This window comes from Cydia strobilella, chromosome 18, assembly GCF_947568885.1.
Source record: "Cydia strobilella chromosome 18, ilCydStro3.1, whole genome shotgun sequence".
NCBI lineage: Eukaryota > Metazoa > Arthropoda > Insecta > Lepidoptera > Tortricidae > Cydia > Cydia strobilella.
Genome location: NC_086058.1, coordinates 16,012,366 through 16,033,495, shown reverse-complemented (window position 1 = coordinate 16,033,495; position 21,130 = coordinate 16,012,366). Strand labels below are relative to the sequence as shown.

The following is a 21,130-nucleotide window of genomic DNA, read 5'->3' as shown; positions in this document are numbered from 1 at the left end:
TCAAAGTCTGGTTGATGGATGTTTTCAAGTTTATTATGTTGAGTGGATGTATTTAAACGTTGGTCAAAATACGGTCTACACAATAGGATTTGGTTTGGCGATTGTCTTTAATCATGTTCTTTCTAACATCAATTATGTATCTATTAGAGACTACATCTTGAATCTGAAAATGCCTTAGCTAATGTCAGATTTGGTGCCAGTTTATCTCCAGGAGGGAGGATACAAATGCACGAATCATTGCTAGAACGTCGAAGATCAGACGACCTTAGCGCTTTCCTGATTCCGTATGAAAGGGGCTCAGGGGCCCAGGAATCGTTGATCGAAATTTAAATAACGTATGTAAGTATTAAATTTGAAGATCTTATAATTTACCTTGTACCAAAGCCTAACCGCATCACCAAAGCGCATCGTCTCCGCTGGCTTGGTCACCTCGAAAGGATGAGTGAAGATCGGGCAGCCAAAAGGGCCTACTTGGGTCGACCAACTGGACGCCGTCCTGTTGGTCATCCTAAATATCGTTGGGCGGATGGAGTGGAGGCGGATCTCCGTGACCTCGGCATCGGCGAAACGCTGATGTGATATCGCTCTGGACCGAGCAAAGTGGCGTGCTCTTCTGTTGGAGGCCAAGGAGTGGAACGCCCTGCCTGAGTCTGTGTTTTCGCATGAGTACAATCTGGGGCTCTTCAAGGCAAGAGTTAATAGGTATCTCATAGGTAAACGTGCTCCACCGTAGACCGCATCTTCACTTACCATCAGGTGGGATCGTGGCCAAACGCCTGCCTATTCGTCATTAAAAAAAGACTCATTTTGGGTCATCGCGCCATATAAAGGTCACGCACTCGCAGAAAAGAAACAATGGCTTTTGTTTAACAGATTAGGATCTTTGGCATAAAAATCATTTGAGAATATTCAAACTATAAGTAAGTATAATTTACCTGGTCTGAAGACTAACAAAATATTCAAAATCAGCTCAAAATAAGACGTCACGTAAAGAAACCGTCTGTTTAGCTAATCTTAACCACCCCAAGGTTTGTCTCACCGCATCGAGGGAGAGGATACAAATGATGGAAACGTGTTTAGGGCACTGATCAGATTTTAATTAAAGCTGGATTAGGAGCATTTGTTTCCCTTTTGATCTAATCCAAGGCAAAAGGATATTATGAAAGACTTGGTATTGACTAAAGTTTATGTCATATGGTTATTAATATCTTATATCTGTTGTAAGTCTTGATGAAGTTCCAGTCTCGCCTGAGACATTTTAATCCACTTTTTCTTACCTTCTTCTTATTTTAATATCCGTGGCATTTACATATAAGCAAAGAACCGAGGTGGTGATTTTTGAGGTGGTGATTTTTCAATATACCTTCTGTTAAAAAAAGGACCCGCGATTGGAAACTGAAATAAATCATTATACTAACGAAATGTGAGACCGGACAATTGATATTTGAGTATTCAAATCATCACACTGGTGGTTATTATTTCTCTGGAAGGTCAGCACTGTATATATTCAAGATAAATTAAAAACAAGAACACTGTTAATGTTGCGTTCTATAAAGTATAAATAGATGTACAAAAACCTGTTACAACATTACTTCCCAACAGATGGCGCTAGTAGCCTATTAATGTCCTGTTCCAAAACAATTACGCCACTCACCGTTAGATGCCACTGCCTGTAATTTCGAATGGCTCTACCGTTTGTTTCACATATTTTCATGACCTTTTTAACAACGTCTGGCTTATATTATATATGTATATGTATTTGAAGTAAGTACTAGTTTGGTGGTTAAATTAAACCAATTAAAGTGTCCGCTCTGTACTCTACAAGTCTATACTTTCTCGAGAATATACTTGCACCGGGTTTTCGTCTTCCTCTTTGCTCTCCCTCCGTTCTTCAAGACTGCGTCTGTATGGTTGTGATTGAAAAGTGTGAAAGAGACAGAGTACGTACCCGCTCGCACGGCGCCGGCGCATGCAACTGTCTCGCTTGCCCTCGCCCGAGTGCCTCTCTTTTCCTCTGCGCGCTAAACAGCCGGAGTTCTTTCCGTTCTTCGTCGGAGAGCGCGTGGCAGTAGCGGACCTGGAATTATATCAGTAAGGATTATAGCAGAAATTTAATGTTTATTTTCATCACAGCAGCTCGTAATAAAAGGCTTTCTTTATACTTCGAAATCTGATGAGAAAGTTGCATTTTATCATTGACTTATACAGGGTGACCTTAGCCATTGGACAAACCCTGAAATCCCACGTAAGGTTACTGCTCAAGAATGCTCTAACGTTAGTATTTTTTTAATTAGAACAAAAGAAAAAAAAAATTCAAACAAAATTAAAATTTATTTATTAACATTAATTCCAATGATCGACAACAAAAAGAAACATACTGTATTAATCATTGGCAGTGTTTTTGACAACTTCATGGAGACTGTATAAAGGAGCCAAATCTCTATGTATGAAAAGTGTCCATCAAAAAATAGTAATTAGGCGGCGCCACTATACACCGAAATACTATCAAAAACAACCTACGTAATTTGGTCGGGTTATTTGTTGCCTTATATAGTTCATGTTATACTCATGTCCCAGAGCCTAACTAGCGCCACCGGAGAGATTAGGAACTATTATTTAAAGCTTAACGCGGTCACTTTTACAACAATTCTGCCATAAGAGATTGCGCAGCGATCCTTTCTATACCATCCATAGACAACTTGTTCGAAAATGTGCGGCAGTGATGACATTTGTCAAAAGTCAGAATCTTATTAATATCATAAATAAAACAGAGAATCAATAAGGTCGAAGAAGGTTTCATACTAACGAGCTATTAACACATACAAGCTGCTCCAAAGTAAAAAATCGTAATTTTTTAAATTTCTTCGTAACCGCTACACCGGTTGTTATGATACTTTGTATACTGATTCTAAATACCCTAATGTAAATGTACATTTCGGCTTTGTCCAATGGCTAAGGACACCCTGTATATTACTTCGTAAAGACTAAGAATGGTGCCAGTACAGCCGAGCGGTGTCACGCACAAGTCTAACGTCACAATGCGACTGGTTGATGCGCACGCGCACGATTGGTCGCAACTAGTTGCGTTAGACTGCACGATTGGCTCGAATTCGTGAGTGACACCGCTGAACTAGCACCATTATTAGTGCCCGTAAGGCCCGTCTTTATAAATATAAGTCAATGCATTTTATCCACAATTTTATGCTTCAAACGGTATCTCTATCTCAACGCTGTATACATGAACAGAGTTCGGACAAATTATCGCAAAAATAAATATGGTATGGAACAGGATAAAAAAATTGAACAATTATTATGAACTGCATTTTTGAGTATAATCTGGAAATTTTATTCAAAAATACTGTACATAATATGAGTTTAATAAATCTTGTCCTATTTTGAGATATAAATGATTTTTGATGGTTTTGCAATGATTTGTCCGATCATTACTTATGAAACTTGAATCACAAAAGTAGGTACAGAAGAATGATAACTCTTACCTCATTGTCCTGTGGAGGCAGCTGCTGTAATAACTGCTTGAGACGATACCGCTCTCCGACGCTGTTCACGTAGGGAACCTTATCTTCTGGAAGAGCCGAGAAGTACAGGTGGACCTGGAATGTGATAAATTGACTATATATTTATCCGAGCGAAGTACGGGTATAATATAATGTATTATTAAAGTTGTGATGTGTGTGTCATTATTCGTTCTTATAAAAACCTCATTTATATTTTCCACACGATCAAATATAAACACAAGTTAATAAAGAAGCACACATATTTTCCGTTATAAATTATATTTAATAAAGACCGCACTAATGAAACTGCGACGTGAGCGCCATAATAACTATAATACCAATCAAAAGGTCGTAACTAACGTAGGTTATGTATAGGAAAGACGACTTTTCGTAGGATTGTGGGTGGTCATATGTAGTTTATTAAATTAGACCCCATGCCGATGGTAATAACCTAATAATATGATAGCTGCGTTATGTAGGACGAAGGATTATTGGCGCCGGTCTTGAGAGAAATTCTTGATGAAATTGGGGCATTGTGTTTACAAAAGGAAAGCATAAGGTATGCATTTCTTTGATTGCTCATGAACGCTTTCTTTATTCGTCAAAAACTGAGAAAGAAAGTGAGAAAGCTGCATTTTATCCACAATATTCCTCAAGAGTAGCAAAGATGATGCAAATTTTGAGTTGTTGCCGTATGTTGGCCGGTGGAATTGACTTATATGTGAAGACTAGCGCCCGCACGGGTGAAATGCTGATGTATTATACATTATACATATAAACCTTCCTCTTGAATCACTCTATCTATTAAAAAAACGCATCAAAATCCGTTGCTAGTTTTAAAGATCTAAGCATACATAGGGACAGACAGACAGCAGGAAGCGACTTTATTTTATACTATGTAGTGATATTGAATGATAAATGTTTAATAGCATTTATTTGTATATGAGTTTTAATGTTTCGCCTTATTAATGTGATGAAAATGTATTTAACTTTTAGATTAAGTTCAGTGTGTATGTGCAAGGTGCCATATATCCTATTAACTCCTAAGTCCTGCGGTACCAAATTTTGTACATAATAAAAGTCACCCTTCAGTCCCAGCATTAAGTAAACTACTATAGTAATAAACACCGATAGTACATATTTCGGTACAAAATGTTTAGATGCCCCCGCTTTCAAATTTGAATGCTCGCGCGGAGTATTCTGACAGTCCATAGAGTTGTAAATAGTCTGTTCAGGACTGACAGTAAATATTTATTGTGCAAAAAAATGAACAAGAGGCCTCTAGGACTATGACGTTTAAAAAAAACTGGGACTTAGGAGGCTACGAAGAAGTTCATATTACAAGGAATACATGTAGTCCGTTTGCTATGGGGAAACCACGGGGAAATAAATAAATTGTATTTATAAATTGTAATCTCCGATTCTGATTGTGAACATCCACGGCATCACTGCTACATTATAGGTGCTTTCTTTCTTCTGCCGCTTGCCGGGGATGCTCACAAATTAAGTTGCCGGACTGTATTCTCATGCGTTACAATGACGCGTTCCAGGGTCTAAAGTTCGGGCTGCTATTTTGGGTGGAGGATCCACCGCAGCCACCCTACCACCAACACTACTCTCGCCGGTCGGAAGACGGTCATCTCTTCTCGCCCCGGGCAGCCACCAGAGTACAGTCGGCCACAGTTGCAGCGCCCGCGCACACCACCGACGGCACATACAGACAAGAGTACCTAACCGCAAAGTAGATAGGATCCATTTGTGTGAATTTACAAATAACCTACGACCCTACTAGAAATAAAGATTCGCTAAATCTCAATCTTTAAGTTAGCTTCTGATATTTTAATTAAATTTATTATTGCACGAATCTAGATTTTATTATTCCGCTCCTTATTAGTGGTCTAGGTCCTAACCGTGACACTGGCAAACGGACTACATGCACTTGTCCTGCCAAATGATTTATGGAGTATCATTGAACATTTATTTATTTTATAACCAACTTAACATCATCCATAAATCAACTGAAATCGAACTAATTACAATCGCATTACTATCTGTTTACAAATTTATGATTCCACACCAGTCGTGAGGATACAATTACCAACATAATCTTACAGCTGGTTAAATTGGAAACCAACTAAACACAAACAAATGATTATGAAAAGGATTGGAGTTTTGCGCTTTGTAGATGAATGGTTAAGTTTGTGAATGTGTAATGGAATCGCGTGCGTGATAAATGGCATAGTGGTTGCAGATTTTGCAGTTAATAGAAGGGTGGTTAAAGAAAAGTCACTTTTTTTGTAAATCGGTATCTAAATGTATACATACATTCATTCAAAAAGGGTTAATATATAAGGGATATTATAATGTGTACATAATCCATACTAATATTATAAATGCGAAAGTCTGTCTGTCTGTCTGTCTGTCTGTGTGTTACCTCTTCACGCTTAAACCGCTGAACCGATTAAGTTGAAATTTGGTATACAGATAGTTTGAGTCCCGGGGAAGGACATAGGATACTTTTTATCCCAGAACTCACCCCTCAAGGGGGTGAAAAGGGGGGTGGAAATTTGTATGGGGAATCAATAATCGGTGAACCGATTTAGATGAAACTTGGTATGGGGATAGTTTGAGCTGTGGGAAAGGATATAGAATAACTTTTATCCCCGAAATCATCCCTTAAGGGTGTAAAAAATGGGGTGGAAATGTATAGTGTGGACCAATTTGGGGGTGAAAAAGGGTGGATTAAAAAGCAGATTTGTTTAAGAATTAAGGTACCCAAATTACTAATTCCACACAGACGAAGTCGCGGGCAAAAGCTAGTGTGTGTAATATAATATTGGATCTTAATAAGGCTGGAGCCTAGAGGTAAACAAAAACGTTGAAGTAAACTGTATTTAAGATAGCAATCGAAATATCGCCGAAATTACATTTGGGGGCGATCCCAGGGTACCTATAACTATTCTGTAACACGTATTGTCTTTATTGAACATGCCAAACATTGCCTGGCTTAAAAATGCAGTGCCTCTCAACCAAATATCTACCTGTCGACACAGATTATATAATACTATGCTGTCGATATTAAATTCCGAATAGGTAATATGTAATAGCCGCGTACGTAAAACAATACCTACCTAGTATAATATGAATCTTCTCAAATGATTTTTACGCCTAAGACCCTATATAATCTGTTAAACAAAAGCCATTGTTTCTTTTGTGCGAGCGCGAGTAGGCAAGCGCTCATATTATTGGCGTTGGTATTAGAATTTATATTTAGAACATTTTTTTTTCGCATCGCACTGCACCCACCTTAACTAATTTCTGTTTGGCCCAGTGGTTGACTGGTAGAGAATGCCTCAAGGCATTAAGTCCGCCTTTTGTACTTGTTCTTGTGCAATAAAGTTTAAAATAAATAAATAAATATAACATAGATTTGAAGCTTAAAACCACCGCCATACAGCCGCTATTTAAACGACATTGTTGCTTTGACACGCGCTCATACACAATGGCCGACCGCTCGCAAAAAAGAAACAATGGTTTTGTTTAACAGATTAGGATCTTAGGCGTAAAAATCATTAGAGAAAATTCATTCATTTTTTTGGGACGAAGCATGTTGCTGATTTGTATTTGTGGCCACCTAACGAAGCCTGCGTTGCGGATTTTTTACATGTAACTATATTATTTTTTTAAATTTTCTCAAATTCTGTATTTTATTTTTAATGTAGTGTGCAAATTAAATGAAATAAATATTTTTAGAGAAAATTCATATTATATTTATATATGCTAAGTATACGTATGTATAAGGACTTAGAAAGTATGAAATATAATGTCACCGACAATTTCACACTCGAAAAATTCATATTTATTGCTATATTAACGATAACTTTATCTCACCGCACCCCAGCCCTTATAAAAACAAATAAATAGCCCATCTTAAATCTGTCTGTCTGTACTAAGAAAACCATAATTAAACGAGCAAAATGTAGACTTTATTCCCTTGAAATATAGTCCAGAAAAGGTCATTTTCCAAAGACGCGACCCCTCGAGAGACATTTTAATTTTTTGCTCGGCTGCTCTTTGATTGTATTTCTTTATTTTTATTCCAATTATAAATACTGCGGATGCGGTATTTGTGGAATTAAGAGAATTAAGGGAGCTATTATACCCCCCTTTTAATTATAGTTATTTTGGAAGTGAAAGTAATTTGTGCCGGAAGTTAATTAGAGAAAATCTTATTACAGGGCTTTAGAATTTTTTCTAAATGTGTAGTTATATAATAGAAAAAATGTACTTAAAGTGGAAGAAGTCATTACGTCCGAGCCTAGATTCATATGTTCTCGTCTAGTCAGAGCATTTCCTAAGGTTTTGCTTGTGTATAAAATAATGTCTTAAATAAAAAATAAACACTGTTAGCGGGTAAATTACTAATTTAATTTAATTTTGTGTGAAAATATTCTACAACAAATTTTAAATACAAGAAATATCAATTAAACGATGTGCAAAAAATAATAATTTGTGTTCAAATTATTTTGAATTTAAAACATTTTTCTTTTTTAGCTATCATCATCATCATCATCATGAAATAAGTTGCTTAACTTTAAACTCGTGTAATCCATCTGTCAGATTACGTGATTTTGGTATTAAGAAAAGGTAATGTTAAATTTTTTATGACATCCGTTTATCTTAAAGTATTCACATCCAAATATCATTTACAACATTGCATCTTATTTGCATCCCTAACCAGTAACCACCAATGTTTTGCCTTCCAATATCCTAAAGTAGCCAGACACGAAAAAGAGCAACTGCCGGAACAATAGGTGCATTGAATGCACAAAAGCGCAGGACCCAGGACTTCTAAACAACAATGGTTCACATTTTGTATTGCGAATATGGAAATATTTTTGAGTAATACTTTCTAAATAGGTATATATTTTCAAGACTAGTCGGACCAAGTCAACTCTGCATGGCATTTGCAGTGGCAAAGTGTGGCAATCCATACTATTATTATAAATGCAAAAGTGTGTCTGTCTGTCTGTTACCTACCTCTTCACGCTTAAATCGTTGAACCGATTTAGTTGAAATTTGGTACAGAGATAATTTGAGTCCCGGGGATGGACATAGGGTAGTTTTTGTCCCAGAAATCATCCTTTAAGGGGGTGAAAAGGGGGTGGAAGTTTGTATGGGGAATCGATAAAAAGCGGATTGGATAAAAAATAAGCTACCCAATTTACTAACTCCACGCAGACGAAGTCGCGGGCAAAAGCTAGTGTTATAATACATTTTAAATTTTGTTTAAGTCGGTGCAAAGTTAGCTTAGACGGACTGCAGTACCTTGTTTTATTGGAAAACTTAGGTTTTTTTGTTGTTTTTTGACAGCTTTAACAGGGAAAAAATAAAACTCGGCCAAGTGCTAGTCGCGCACGAAGGGTTCCGTACTATTACGCAAAAAAACGGCAAAAAAAATCAGTTTTACAGAATATGGAGCTCGTATCTATTCACCAAATTTTAACATAAACTGACAAAAATTAAAGAAACGCGAAAATAAAAATCGGCCCAACTAACGGTTATCCCAAAAAGGACGCAAGATTTTAATTTGCCGCCATTTTTGTATTTTAGTGCTGGCAACCATTAAAAAAAACTATTTGACTGCTGAATGTTTAGGGTTTGTAAAAATGGCGGGTTATACGAAAGATTTTTATTATTGAACGCATTTTTATTATTGAACAATATTTCAAAAGTAATGAAAGTTTGGCGGGTACGGTTCGAAAATTCCTAGTCGTGTGATCTCTCGATTCGGTGATCAGAATTGGCCCCCTAGATCTTGCGATTTAAAGCCTTTAGACTTCTTTTTAGGGTTATTTAAAGTCTAAAGTCTATGCCAATAAGCCCACAACCGCTCATGCTTTAAAAGAGGAAATTCGACGCTGCATCGGAGAAATTCAGCCGCATCTATGCAAAATGGTCATAGAAAATTTTGACAAAAGAGTGCGTATGTGCCAGCAAAGCCTAGGAGGATATTTGCCTGACGTATTGTTCTACAAATAACCCTATTTTATGTATTTCAAGATTTTATATACAAATGTATTATAACGAAAAAAAATGTGTTTTTCATCAATTTCAAATCTTGCGTCCTTTTTGAGACACCCTTTATCACATAACCTACTTCACTTGATTTAGAAGAAATAATAATGGTGATTGCCACGAAAACGAAGATCGAGACAAAAGTAGGTAATTACAGATGTGATCGTTTTGTTCATTTCGTAATTTGCATGCCTCTTCGTTCCTAATTCTGAATTGTCATGCGATATCCGAATTAAGCTGCAAATAAGAGACATAACTAGCGGTTTGTTGTTAAAATAAAGACGAGGAATTCAAATCTGACTTTATACCCACCTAATGCGAATGTTTTATTGTTCTGTTATAATTTAGGGCACCTTTAATGGGGGATAAATTGCAGGATACGAAAAAACGTTTCAAACTAATTTGCCTGAAGCTATACATCAGTAAAAATACATTTTCTGATCTACTCGGTCAATTTTAGCATTAAAGGCGTGTGCACGCCAACTGCGTGTCCGTAGATGTGCAATATGTGCATAGCACTTGCGACTAGCTGCAATTATGAGAGACGACACAAGTCTTGCAAGACGTGTGCGTGCACGGCTTTAAAATTTTAGTGCACACACGTGCCCGTCTACATGGATCGGACATCAGATATATCGGAGCGGCCGACGTGCTCAAAATATCTGAATACGCACTCTAAGCCCGAGACAATAGAGGCTTGTTCAGATATTTGTGGCCGCTCCGATATATCTGATGGCGACTGAATATGAATTTGCGCCATGTGTGTCCAGCAAACAGAATTCTCGTGTGAACGTGACCAACGTGACTATATTAGCACGTATACAACTAAAACGGGATCCTGCAGAAAACTGGACGTTAGTGGGAAAGAGATTTAACGCACCTGTTCTGGCCTCAAGCCCGGCGGGACCCACGTGTACTCCTCTAGCGCGCATCCCGAGTCGTCGTCACTCTGGGAGTGCCTGTGCGCGTCGCCTGGCTTCATTAATCTGGAAGAATATACAAGAAGTCTTAGATAAGTACGTCAAGGACAGCTGATGCTGCTGTCGGCATCTTTTTCTTTATAAAGTTCTTGGCTACTTGGAGCTGAAACAGGTCTTAAGATAAGATAAGATGTTTATTTGTAAAAGTCATGTACATGAGATGTTATTGAAGTTATACAGGAAGCTTCCATGACACTTTGTCAGGGCACACAAATTGTCTTATATCTAGCTTATTACTAAATTACATTTAAATTTCATTTACAGGCCATGCATGCTATTATTAATAATTGGTTAGAGAGATTTTTGTATATGTATGGGGTATAAATAATTACAATAATAAATTCAATGTCAATATTTGCTTAATTGCTATGCTTAATAGTTAATTTCTCTCACAGCGACTAGGTTTCCTCATTTAAAAGCTCCTCCACTGAGTAGTAACATTTCTGTATGAGAAAAGTTTTTAATTTTTTGTGAAACTGTTTGTCATTTGGTTCCAACTTGATCTCATCGGGTATTTTGTTTACTACTTGGATACACATAAAATGGGGCCCGTTTCTATAGATGGCTAATTTTGAGTTAGGTATTTTTAGTTTGTTTCTATACTGGCTTCTAGTTTTGTATGTATCCAGTTTAGCTTCAAATAGATCGGGGTTTTTTCTAGCGAAGATAACGGCCTCCATTATGTATATTGCCGGAAGTGTAAGTAGCTCATATTGTCTGAAAAAGGGACGGCAACTATTTGGGATCCGTATATTTGCCAGGATTCGTATACATTTCTTTTGCAGGACAAAGAGGTCGTGAGCGTCAGTGCTGGCTCCCCATAAGACCACACCATATCGGAGACTCGAATATATGTACGCGTAGTATACGGATAATGCAGACTCAAAATCCGCATTCAATTTTATCACGTTAAGCGAGTAGATAAACTTTGTTAGTTTTGTCTTCGCGCTTTGTACGTGGGCCTTCCAGTCCACTCTTATTGAGGACATGGTGCTTTTTCTCGAAGTTACCTTTCAGGCCCTTAGGCCTTTAAACTGGCCCTGCTGCACTGGATGTGGTGATAACAACATCGCCACGATCTAGGAGCACTGCGACATCGAATGACTTTTGTATGTAAGTAGGTATGTATACTGAGTTGGATCTATCTAACATCAAGTAGCCATGCTGGATAATGGATCCTCTGCCGTTTTAGTAGTAGGAGTCTTGTTTTTGCTAGATTAGATTATGGTTTCCCGGTGTGTTCTCATAGTAGAAGGGTGGTGATATTTATAGATTATTAATTATTTACCTTTCAGCACGCTCCAGATCTCTAAACTTGCTCTCGGAAGACCTGATTGATTGACTGATTGAGATCTTGCTAAGATATCAATTACCTTTGGCATTGATCTTTCAGAAATAGGAAACTGTTCCGTTAGCAGAAGCAGTTGGGAGCTTGCTCGATTCGATTACGTTCTCATAGTAAATAGATGATGGTGATAGTGATGTTGATAGATTAAACAGTACAGAGTAATTGTTTACCTTTCAGCATGTTCCAGAAGTCCTCTAAACTTGCCCTGTGGCACTGGATGTGGTGACAGCGCCATCGCAGGCGGTGACTGCGCACACTGCGACATCGACTGTCCGTATTCAGGATACCTCCTCGGGTAGGAGTGCGGGGATTGGCTGGAGTGGCTCGGCTGGGGGGAGGGGGACGAAGGGGCTGGTGGGGGAGGGGTGGGGTCCAGGGGGGGCGGCGAGCCGGTCGGCGAGATCACGCAGTTGCGGCAGACGGGTCTGGAAGGGAGAAAGAGATCTGTTAGTGCTAGGGTTAGATTTTAAATGGATTGAATTGATGATCTTGTTCAGATGATATATTTTAAAGTTTAAAGTTAACTAACAAAATTATTGATACAAAGGGGAAAATATCACTGCCTCATCGGGAGAGACATGAACTCGCGGTCTCTTGAACATGACCCTATCAATTGAGCTACCAAAGCTTATCTGACTGCAGCGAATATTTGCATCATGTCCATCATTCAACTACCTACATAAGTGAAGATGATTTAAACACAATACATATCTAAATCTATATAGGGAGCATATAGCACATAGGGGGGATATGCCAGCAGGATTTGCATTTTTTAACTTATTTTTGCATTCGCTTTAGAAAGAGGTCAAAACAGGCGTTTACTTTTAATCCCAAATTCTTCTTTTGGAATATTTAGATCCTGTTCAATTTCTAAGTAGTCAAACATTTTCCTAGCGTCACTATTATCAGCATCTAACAAATTAATACAGCACGACATGTCAAAAAACGGGCCAAGTCACTGTGAAGCTACCATTTGAACCACTTGAACAATGATGCCTATCTGCTACTTGATCTACCTCTTATCACCGGCATCTCGAAGAGACCAGAATGATTCGTCATTCTGACCATCATCAATAACTGGTACAAACTTACAACATATTCAAACACAAAAAGGTAATACGTCGCAATTAGGTTATAGTTCTTTTCAGTCGTAATACAATGGTGGTTAGTTTAAAATTGATTGCTTTTGTGATATGGTTTGGTACTTTTATTAATGAAGTGTCAGTAAAGCTTGAATGACGGATCTATGCCGTGGTTTGATGTGGCACCGATTTATAGTTTTAATGATTTTAAACAATTAGTACGCAGTGAGTACATTTGTATAGATGTTTATGGGTTGAATTCTTAATTTCAACTAATAAAAGATAGCTTCCGAATTGATGTATTTTTGTGACATAATGCTTATGGAATTTTCAGACAAAATATCCACATTAGTGCAAAAAAATATCGAATCAATAAACATGCCCTGGTTATATACAGGTTTTGCTATGGATAAACTAAGAACGAACTAATCAAGAAGTTAAATATGGCGTCGACAAATTGATAACACCCTTAGATAACTGTAAAACAGGGATCGAATACCGGTATATATTTCATACAAATTAACCGGTATTCGATTTCGGTATCTCGGTTGTTTATGTATATTTTTCCATTTCATTTAACTCATTGTTCTTAGCTAAATACCATTCTACAATATCAAAGAAATATTTCGAATGCTACGTGATATTCTGATTTTAAGTTATACCGGTAACGATCCCTGCTGCAAATTTTTGCAAGATTGGACCGGTGTTCCACAAGGTTGCGTTTGCATCTTGCCCGAGAAATTTTACATTTTTCTATTGATTTAATAATTTGTCGTATCGTTTGCAAACGTGTGTCTATGTCTACTTAAACTATCCAAAGCAAGAATGTTTCTACAAGCTACGATTAAAATAACAAACGATTTGTTACAACCGGCTTTAAAGCTATACTATACTTATAAAAACAATCAAAAACCTATAATTTGCAACTTTGTAACCTACACAAGAAACATTTTCATCGCTTTGTAATGTAAAACTGGAAATTGGATTGCAACTGAGGCAACTAAGCCAACTCGTTGAAAACTATAAATAACGCATAAAAAGTCGCTCCGGGCGTGAATTAGAAATACCTTACGTTTGCAGCAAGAACTTGGCCCGCCACTTCCAGGCTCATTAAAATATTTGCGTACCGATTCCGCTTCTCACACCTTTTATGGCCAAACAGGACTAGCTCATTTAGCTACAATTTAGCTATAGGACCACTGTAAATCTGATGACCCATAGACTATGTTCGGGCATTGTAATCTTTTTAATATGAGGGTATGCCGTTTCGGAGCAAATTCGGAGGTAGATTCAACACCTCTGACTGTCAATCACTTCGGCTCGGGCGCGGCCTGCAACGCATGTTCCTCTGTGTGTTAATATTTCCAAAATTCGGTATTTCGGTGGTATTTGCGAACAATCAGTTTACAAGGCGTGTGTGATGACCTCTCAAGGCCCTGGAAGTGCTATAGCTGAAGAAGGACCAGGATCCCCGAAAATCATCGGCGTGTGCTCAAGGTTAGTGGCTATCCCATATTGGTTGATTACAATGCCTGTCCAAAGTTTTTATTACGCTAGGGAACCTAGGACGAGCTGAGTTATCGAAGGGTTTAATACGTGAACAGACTAAATGTGGTATTTTCCATAAAAAGGGACCTTATTGTCGATGACGCTTAGGCCATTATAAACGACGCTCCGATATAAATACAATGCCGCGCGACGCTGTGCGGCGTAAGCGCCATCGACAATAAGGTCCCTTTTCATAGAAAATGCCCCAAATATTATCCTAAGTGGTATTTTATATGCCAGGGGCCTAGCCAAAGTAGTCAGCAATCGTACAACAAGATAACAATCGTTTATAGAAAACGCCAATCGGAAAATAAATAATGTATGGAAATAGTTACGTCACTTTTGATAACATCTGTCATCCCGATACATTTTTTCATTTTATTTCATTTCATTTCATTTTCATTTATTCACCATAAAGTAATATGTGCATTACATGGTATGTCGTTACAAGAGTTAGATAGGTACTTAAAATAAGTACATTACATTGACAATAATTAAAAAAAAACCCTTCAATCGCCTATTTAACATTATGCAAAGTTATTCATGTCAATATTACAGCTTAAATATTCGGTCACAGAGTAGAAGGCATGCATCCTGAAATAATTAGATATTTTAGTTTTAATTGGCGTTTGTCATCTTGGCTAAGCCCCCAGAATTATAATGACATTTCGATTGGGATATCTACTATCCAATCATTCTATTTTTGTATCAATTTGTACGAAAATGCCATAACCAATTTTCGTTCTACCTACTATCTAATATTGCCTCCAGGCCTCCACTACCCAAAACTTTTTAGGAATAGATCGCTCTTAGCGATAAAACCGCCTGTTGTTTAACCTATCATTATGCAATCTTGTATGTGTGTGTTGATGCCTAGGCCTCCTTTCTAGGTAATTCAGGGATGCCTAAGTGGATCTTCAATGAAGACTTGTTATTTAAATTTATTATTTTATAAATTAGGATTAAATTAAGTTAGTTCAATGTATTTTGAAAGATTGCCGTTGGCTGCTGTCGGCGGACGTTATACAGGGTGGCTAAAAAATAAGTGCATTCCCGTTGCCAGGGAGGTTTTGGGATTATACTGAGTAACTTTTACTATAGGACCAACCACGAAATCGCGAAAAAAAAATTTACCCTCCCATCCCATAGAAAATTGACCAGCCAAAATGTATGAAACAGCCAAATTTTTTTTTATTGCACCGCTTTTAGGCTCATAATCCTAGATATTAAACATGCGTGCTTTTGCATTATATTATAAAGATAAAGATAGGAATATCGCCTCGTGTGTAATGACCAACGTAGCACACTTGTATCACAATGTACTATAAAGCGGTCCGTGTAGGATATTATGGCAGGTAACTCGTAATTTGACACCATAAACATTCTTCTCAGTTATTATAAAATTATCATTTATAACCACCACAAACCCCGAATGCTATGTTTAACATGAATACCATTAAAACGGTATTAATATGGGGCTCCCGTCCGCCATTCCGGACTCTCCCACGTAGTGTACCTATATGTATGACCTGCATACAAATAATATGATTATAAAAACGACGTATCAAGCTTTTTTAACACATTTAAATCTCAACCGTGTCTATATAATTACAGAGTTCCTTTTAGGATGACGCTGTTCATTTGCATACGACGTGTATTAAATTGTTGACATCAAACAGTTTATAGGCTTTTGCAAAACATGAATTGTGTTTTGTGTGGAATAAAGTCGCTTTTGTTATAACGCTTTAAAATATAAAAAAGTAGCAACGCAAATTTAAAAAACCGGCCAAGTGCGAGTCGGACTCGCCCACCGAGGGTTCCGTACTTTTTAGTATTTGTTGTTATAGCTGAAACAGAAATACATCATCTGTGAAAATTTCAACTGTCTAGCTATCACGGTTCATGAGACAGTGAGAATAACAACAAAGACTAGCCTGGTGACAGACGGACAGACAGACAGCGGAGTCTTAGTAATTCCCGTTGGGTATGGATTCCCTAAAAAAAGTAGCAACGCAAATTTAAAAATTATAGGTATATTAAGTGTTATTGTAATATATGTTTAGTTTGTATTGTTGTAGCATACGGCGAATTTTCACATCACCTTATTTCCATTGACCACATTAATGAAAATGATGTACGTACAGCTATAAAGCGACTGGCTCCCAAGACCACGCAAGGCCCAGACTCCATTCCACAGTATCTCGTGCGTGACTGCTGCGAAGCTTTCGTGAAACCATTATTATTCATTTTTAATTTAGCCATTAAAACACACACTTATCCATCTAGCTGGAAAATCTCAAAAGTTCTCCCAATTCATAAAACTGGTTCTAAATCGGATTTTAAAAACTATCGACCAATTGCCATTCTTTCTGTGTTTGGTAAAGTATTTGAAAGTATTCTATATAAAAAAATTTATCAACAATTAAAGGGATGGTTTACTGACTCCCAGCATGGTTTTATACATAACAGATCCACCAGTTCTAATCTCCTCAATATTGTAACGTACACAGCGCACCATTTGGATGACAGAAAACAAGTCGACGTTATATATTTAGATTTTCAAAAGGCTTTTGACAGGATTGATTGTGATATTTTACTACAAAAAATGGCCAAGTCAGGTTTTTCCGAAATACTGTTAAAGTTCTTCGCTAATTATCTTTCAGATCGAAAACAATATGTCATGTATAACGCAGCCAAATCCGAAACATACTCCGTCTCCTCTGGTATAGGTCAAGGAAGCAGTCTTGGTCCGCTATTATTTCTAATAACTATAAATGATCTCCCGGATTACATTAAGCATTCGTTAATACTGATGTTTGCTGATGATGTTAAGCTCGCTTTGCCTATACACGATCAATCTGACATTATCAAGCTCCAAACAGATATTGATAGCGTGTACCAATGGGGTGTACGTAATAGTTTACATTTAAATACAAGCAAATGTGCAGTCATGACCTACTCAAAGACGCCACACACCATGGATCGATCTTATACATTGAATGGTGAAAACCTGCAAAGCGTTAAAGATATGCGTGACCTCGGTACATCTTTTGATTCAGAAATATCATTCAGTCAACATATAATTAAAATTTGCAAAAGAGCGAGAAAAGCCCTCGGCTTTGTTATGCGCCAGTCAAAACACTTTAATATTTGTCATGTCATTACATTATTATATAATGCATTTGTACGTAGCCTACTGGAAACTAACTGTATTGTATGGAACCCGCACGAAAAAAAATACATTCTTCTTATTGAAAAAATCCAAAAGTCATTTATTAGGTATCTCTACTGGAAAACACATGGGTACTATCCCTACATGTATCCCACGCCGTTTGTATTGGGAATGGTCTCATATCAAAGACTTAAAGTACGAAGGCAGCTTGCAACAGTAAAATACTTTTTTAGAGTAATACGTGGATCAATAGTTAATCCATTGCTACTAGAATATGTTCATTTTAAGGTACCGACACCATTCGTTAGAGCTACTCTCAGACCTCGCATTTCACCCATGTTCGTAATTCCTAAGACCAGCACAATGACACTAGTCACTAGTCCTCTATTTATCGCACTTAACCATATTAATAACATAATTTTACATAATCCCACTCTTGACATATTCTCGCAATCAGAACCGAAATTCCTAGCCACAGCAGCCCGCTACCTAGAATCAATATCCACGCCCACAACTATTAATATTAATTAATTTAGTGATAAGCATATTATTTTAGTTTTAAGTACATATATGTTTATAACCCATAACTTGCATGTTTGGTTTAACTGTAAATGTAAAGTTGGTTAATAAATAAAATAAATAAAATAAATAAATAAATTTTTGTAGCAATTCAGTAGCGAGGCAGTCGCAATAAGGCCGCGATATACAATAGTCTCGCGCGGCCTTGGCGGGTAAAACCCGATATGCGTATGAAAACGATATGCGTCACGACACAACACAACACGACACGTCAGACAAATGTGAACTGGGCTTGTATAATATGACCACACGCAAACACGAATCTGCATCGCTTCTATCGCGATACAGCATCGTTACAGTCGCGATGCAGCATCGATACAGCGGCGATACGTGTTGTCTTCATAATTTGTGACGTTTTGAACCAAAAGGTATAGTATGCGGTCTATCTACTGAGCTCGTTCACTTACCTGTACTGACAATGGCATTCTGTTAAACAAAAGCCATTATTTCTTTTGTGCCTGAGCGCGTGGCCTTTGTGCCTGATCGCGTGGCTATTGTGAGTGAGCCTCAGGCACAAAGGCCACGCGCTCAGGCACAAAAGAAATAATGGCTTTTGTTTAACAGAATGCCATTGTTAGTACGTAAGTGAACGAGCTCAGTAGAGATAGCGTTAACTATACCACATTGTCGCTTGTCGATAAGGTTGATTTCTAATTGAAGCTATATGGAAATAGCGCCTTACTGGCAAGCGACAATAAGTACCCTTTTAAAATATTTACCGACGCGACGAGGCGGGCGGCGCGGGCAGTGCACGACGTACAACCGCCGCGGACACTCGTGCCTGAGGATGGATTCCCAAAGAATCCGAAACATGTCGCCAAAAGCGACTAAAAATAATAGTGAGTAAAAACCGTACTGATAAATATTTTGAAATATGTCTCACGATAGTTAAGGTGCGATTAAGTACCCTTTTGGTTGAAAATGGCATATTTTATTGACATCGACTAATAACTAGTAAGCTTCACTAGGCTTCGCATTTAAACATCAAACCAAATTGCTCCCTTCAATCGGGGTATGGTGATAATGACAATGTATATTTCAATCGTAGGTACGTTGTTAAAAAGTAACGCTTGTTTTATCGTGGATAACGCCTTAACGCCATCAATTATATCTGAATCCCGGCAAAAACTAGTATGCAGGTCTAAGATAGTCGCCTCTTTTATCGTCTCTCACCATGCCTGTCACGTTCTAAAGTTCTAACAAGTAAGTATGTGCGAAAGTGACGCATAAAACGACGGGCGATAAAAACACGTCCATTGGACCGCCGCAATGATAATGAGTGTTATAGCCTAAGTCCCAGCTTTTTAGGGTTCCGTACCTCAAAAGGAAAAAACGGAACCCTTATAGGATCACTCGTGCGTCTGTCTGTCTGTCTGTCTGACTGTCGGGCTGTCTGTCTGTCTGTCCGTCTGTCACAGCCTATTTTCTCCGAAACTACTGGACCAATTAAGTTGAAATTTGGTACACATATGTAAGTTTGTAACCCAAAGATGGACATGTAACGTAAACATATTAATTTTAAACACGGGGGCCACTTTTGGGGGGTAAAGGAGAAAATTAAAAAATATCAAATGAAAGAGCTCATTGTGAGAATCTCAAATATATTTTTTTTATAATTTTAAGATAAATAGTTTAGAAGTTATTCAAGAAAATAGGCAAGAAATGACCATTCCCCCCTTTATCTCCGAAACTATTGGGTTAAACACTTAGAAAAAAATACACAAAATAGATCTTTACCTATAGATCACCGGAAACCTATTAGACATGTGCAGTCAAGCGTGAATCGGACTTAATTACTTAGTTTTTGATCCGACCCCTACGGGTTTTTTATTATAATTAAAGACATTTCACATAAAAAATACATTGTTTAAATTGTGTAATGTACGGAACCCTTGGAACGCGAGTCCGACTCGCACTTGGCCGGTTTTTTTTAAACGTCATGTAGTCCTAGAGGCCTCTTGTTAATTTTTTTGCACATAATAAATATTTACTCAGTCCTGAACAGACTATTTACAACCCTATGGACTGTCAGAATACTCCGCGCGTGCATTCAAATTTGAAAGCGGGGGCATCTAAAAATTTGGTACCGAAATATGTACTATCGGTGTTTATTACTATAGTAACTTACTTAATGCTGGGACTGTAGGTGAATTTTATTATGTACAAAATTTGGTACCGCAGGACTTAGGAGGATAGAGGTCTCTTTTACAAATAGAATAATTTTCCCACCATTGTACTATCGCTTTCAAGCCCAAAACCGACGGAACACGCTTGCTTAGCCGTAATTTTAATAGTGTTTAGAAACAAATTAAAAGTGGAAAATTCATTGTTTTGGGTGGGACTTGAACCCACGACCACCGGATCGCTAGCCCGGTGCTCTTCCATCTGAGCTAGCAAGAACTTACCTAATACAGCTAATATTTCCACCATATATATATATATATATTTTATACCATGTCGGTGGCAAACAAGCATACGGCCCGCCTACCTACCTAGGTAATGAGGGTGACGACAATTTGGCTAAAATGCAAATATTTCAGTTCTGCAATGACATTCCGCTTGGTGCCCATAGAACAAAATGAAGTACATAGAAATACTAAATCTAACGACCTAACTCTCAACTCTGTTGGTTTTGGGACCAGGCTGCATACAAAGTTGCCCATGGCCCACCAGTGCAAAGTTATGGATACTTGGAAAGCTCATTTAATTGCAGCATCCGTTGGTAACCTCAAATGCGTTAATAATACCCTTGTAATGTAATAATGGTTAATAATTGGTTAATACGGCCATTAGAACGCTTCCGCTGTGATTAGGCCTACCGTTACTTA

At 37.8% G+C, this 21,130-nt stretch overlaps 1 protein-coding gene and 1 non-coding gene across 3 annotated transcripts in view; both read right to left on the bottom strand.

Annotated features, from left to right (window-relative positions):
- LOC134749594 (protein prickle-like) overlaps positions 1 to 21,130 on the bottom strand; it is a 518,207-nt gene that overhangs the window by 109,217 nt on the left and 387,860 nt on the right. For both annotated transcript variants that reach the window (XM_063684600.1, XM_063684598.1), the window contains 4 exons: positions 12,092 to 12,346; positions 10,474 to 10,579; positions 3,498 to 3,611; positions 1,949 to 2,077 (listed from right to left, as the gene is read on the bottom strand). In XM_063684600.1, coding sequence (XP_063540670.1) covers positions 1,949 to 2,077; positions 3,498 to 3,611; positions 10,474 to 10,579; positions 12,092 to 12,346 — 604 coding nt within the window. The remainder of the gene's footprint in view (positions 1 to 1,948; positions 2,078 to 3,497; positions 3,612 to 10,473; positions 10,580 to 12,091; positions 12,347 to 21,130) is intronic.
- Positions 20,630 to 20,703, bottom strand: Trnaa-agc (transfer RNA alanine (anticodon AGC)). Its single transcript has one exon. It is a non-coding gene; the product is annotated as a tRNA-Ala (tRNA).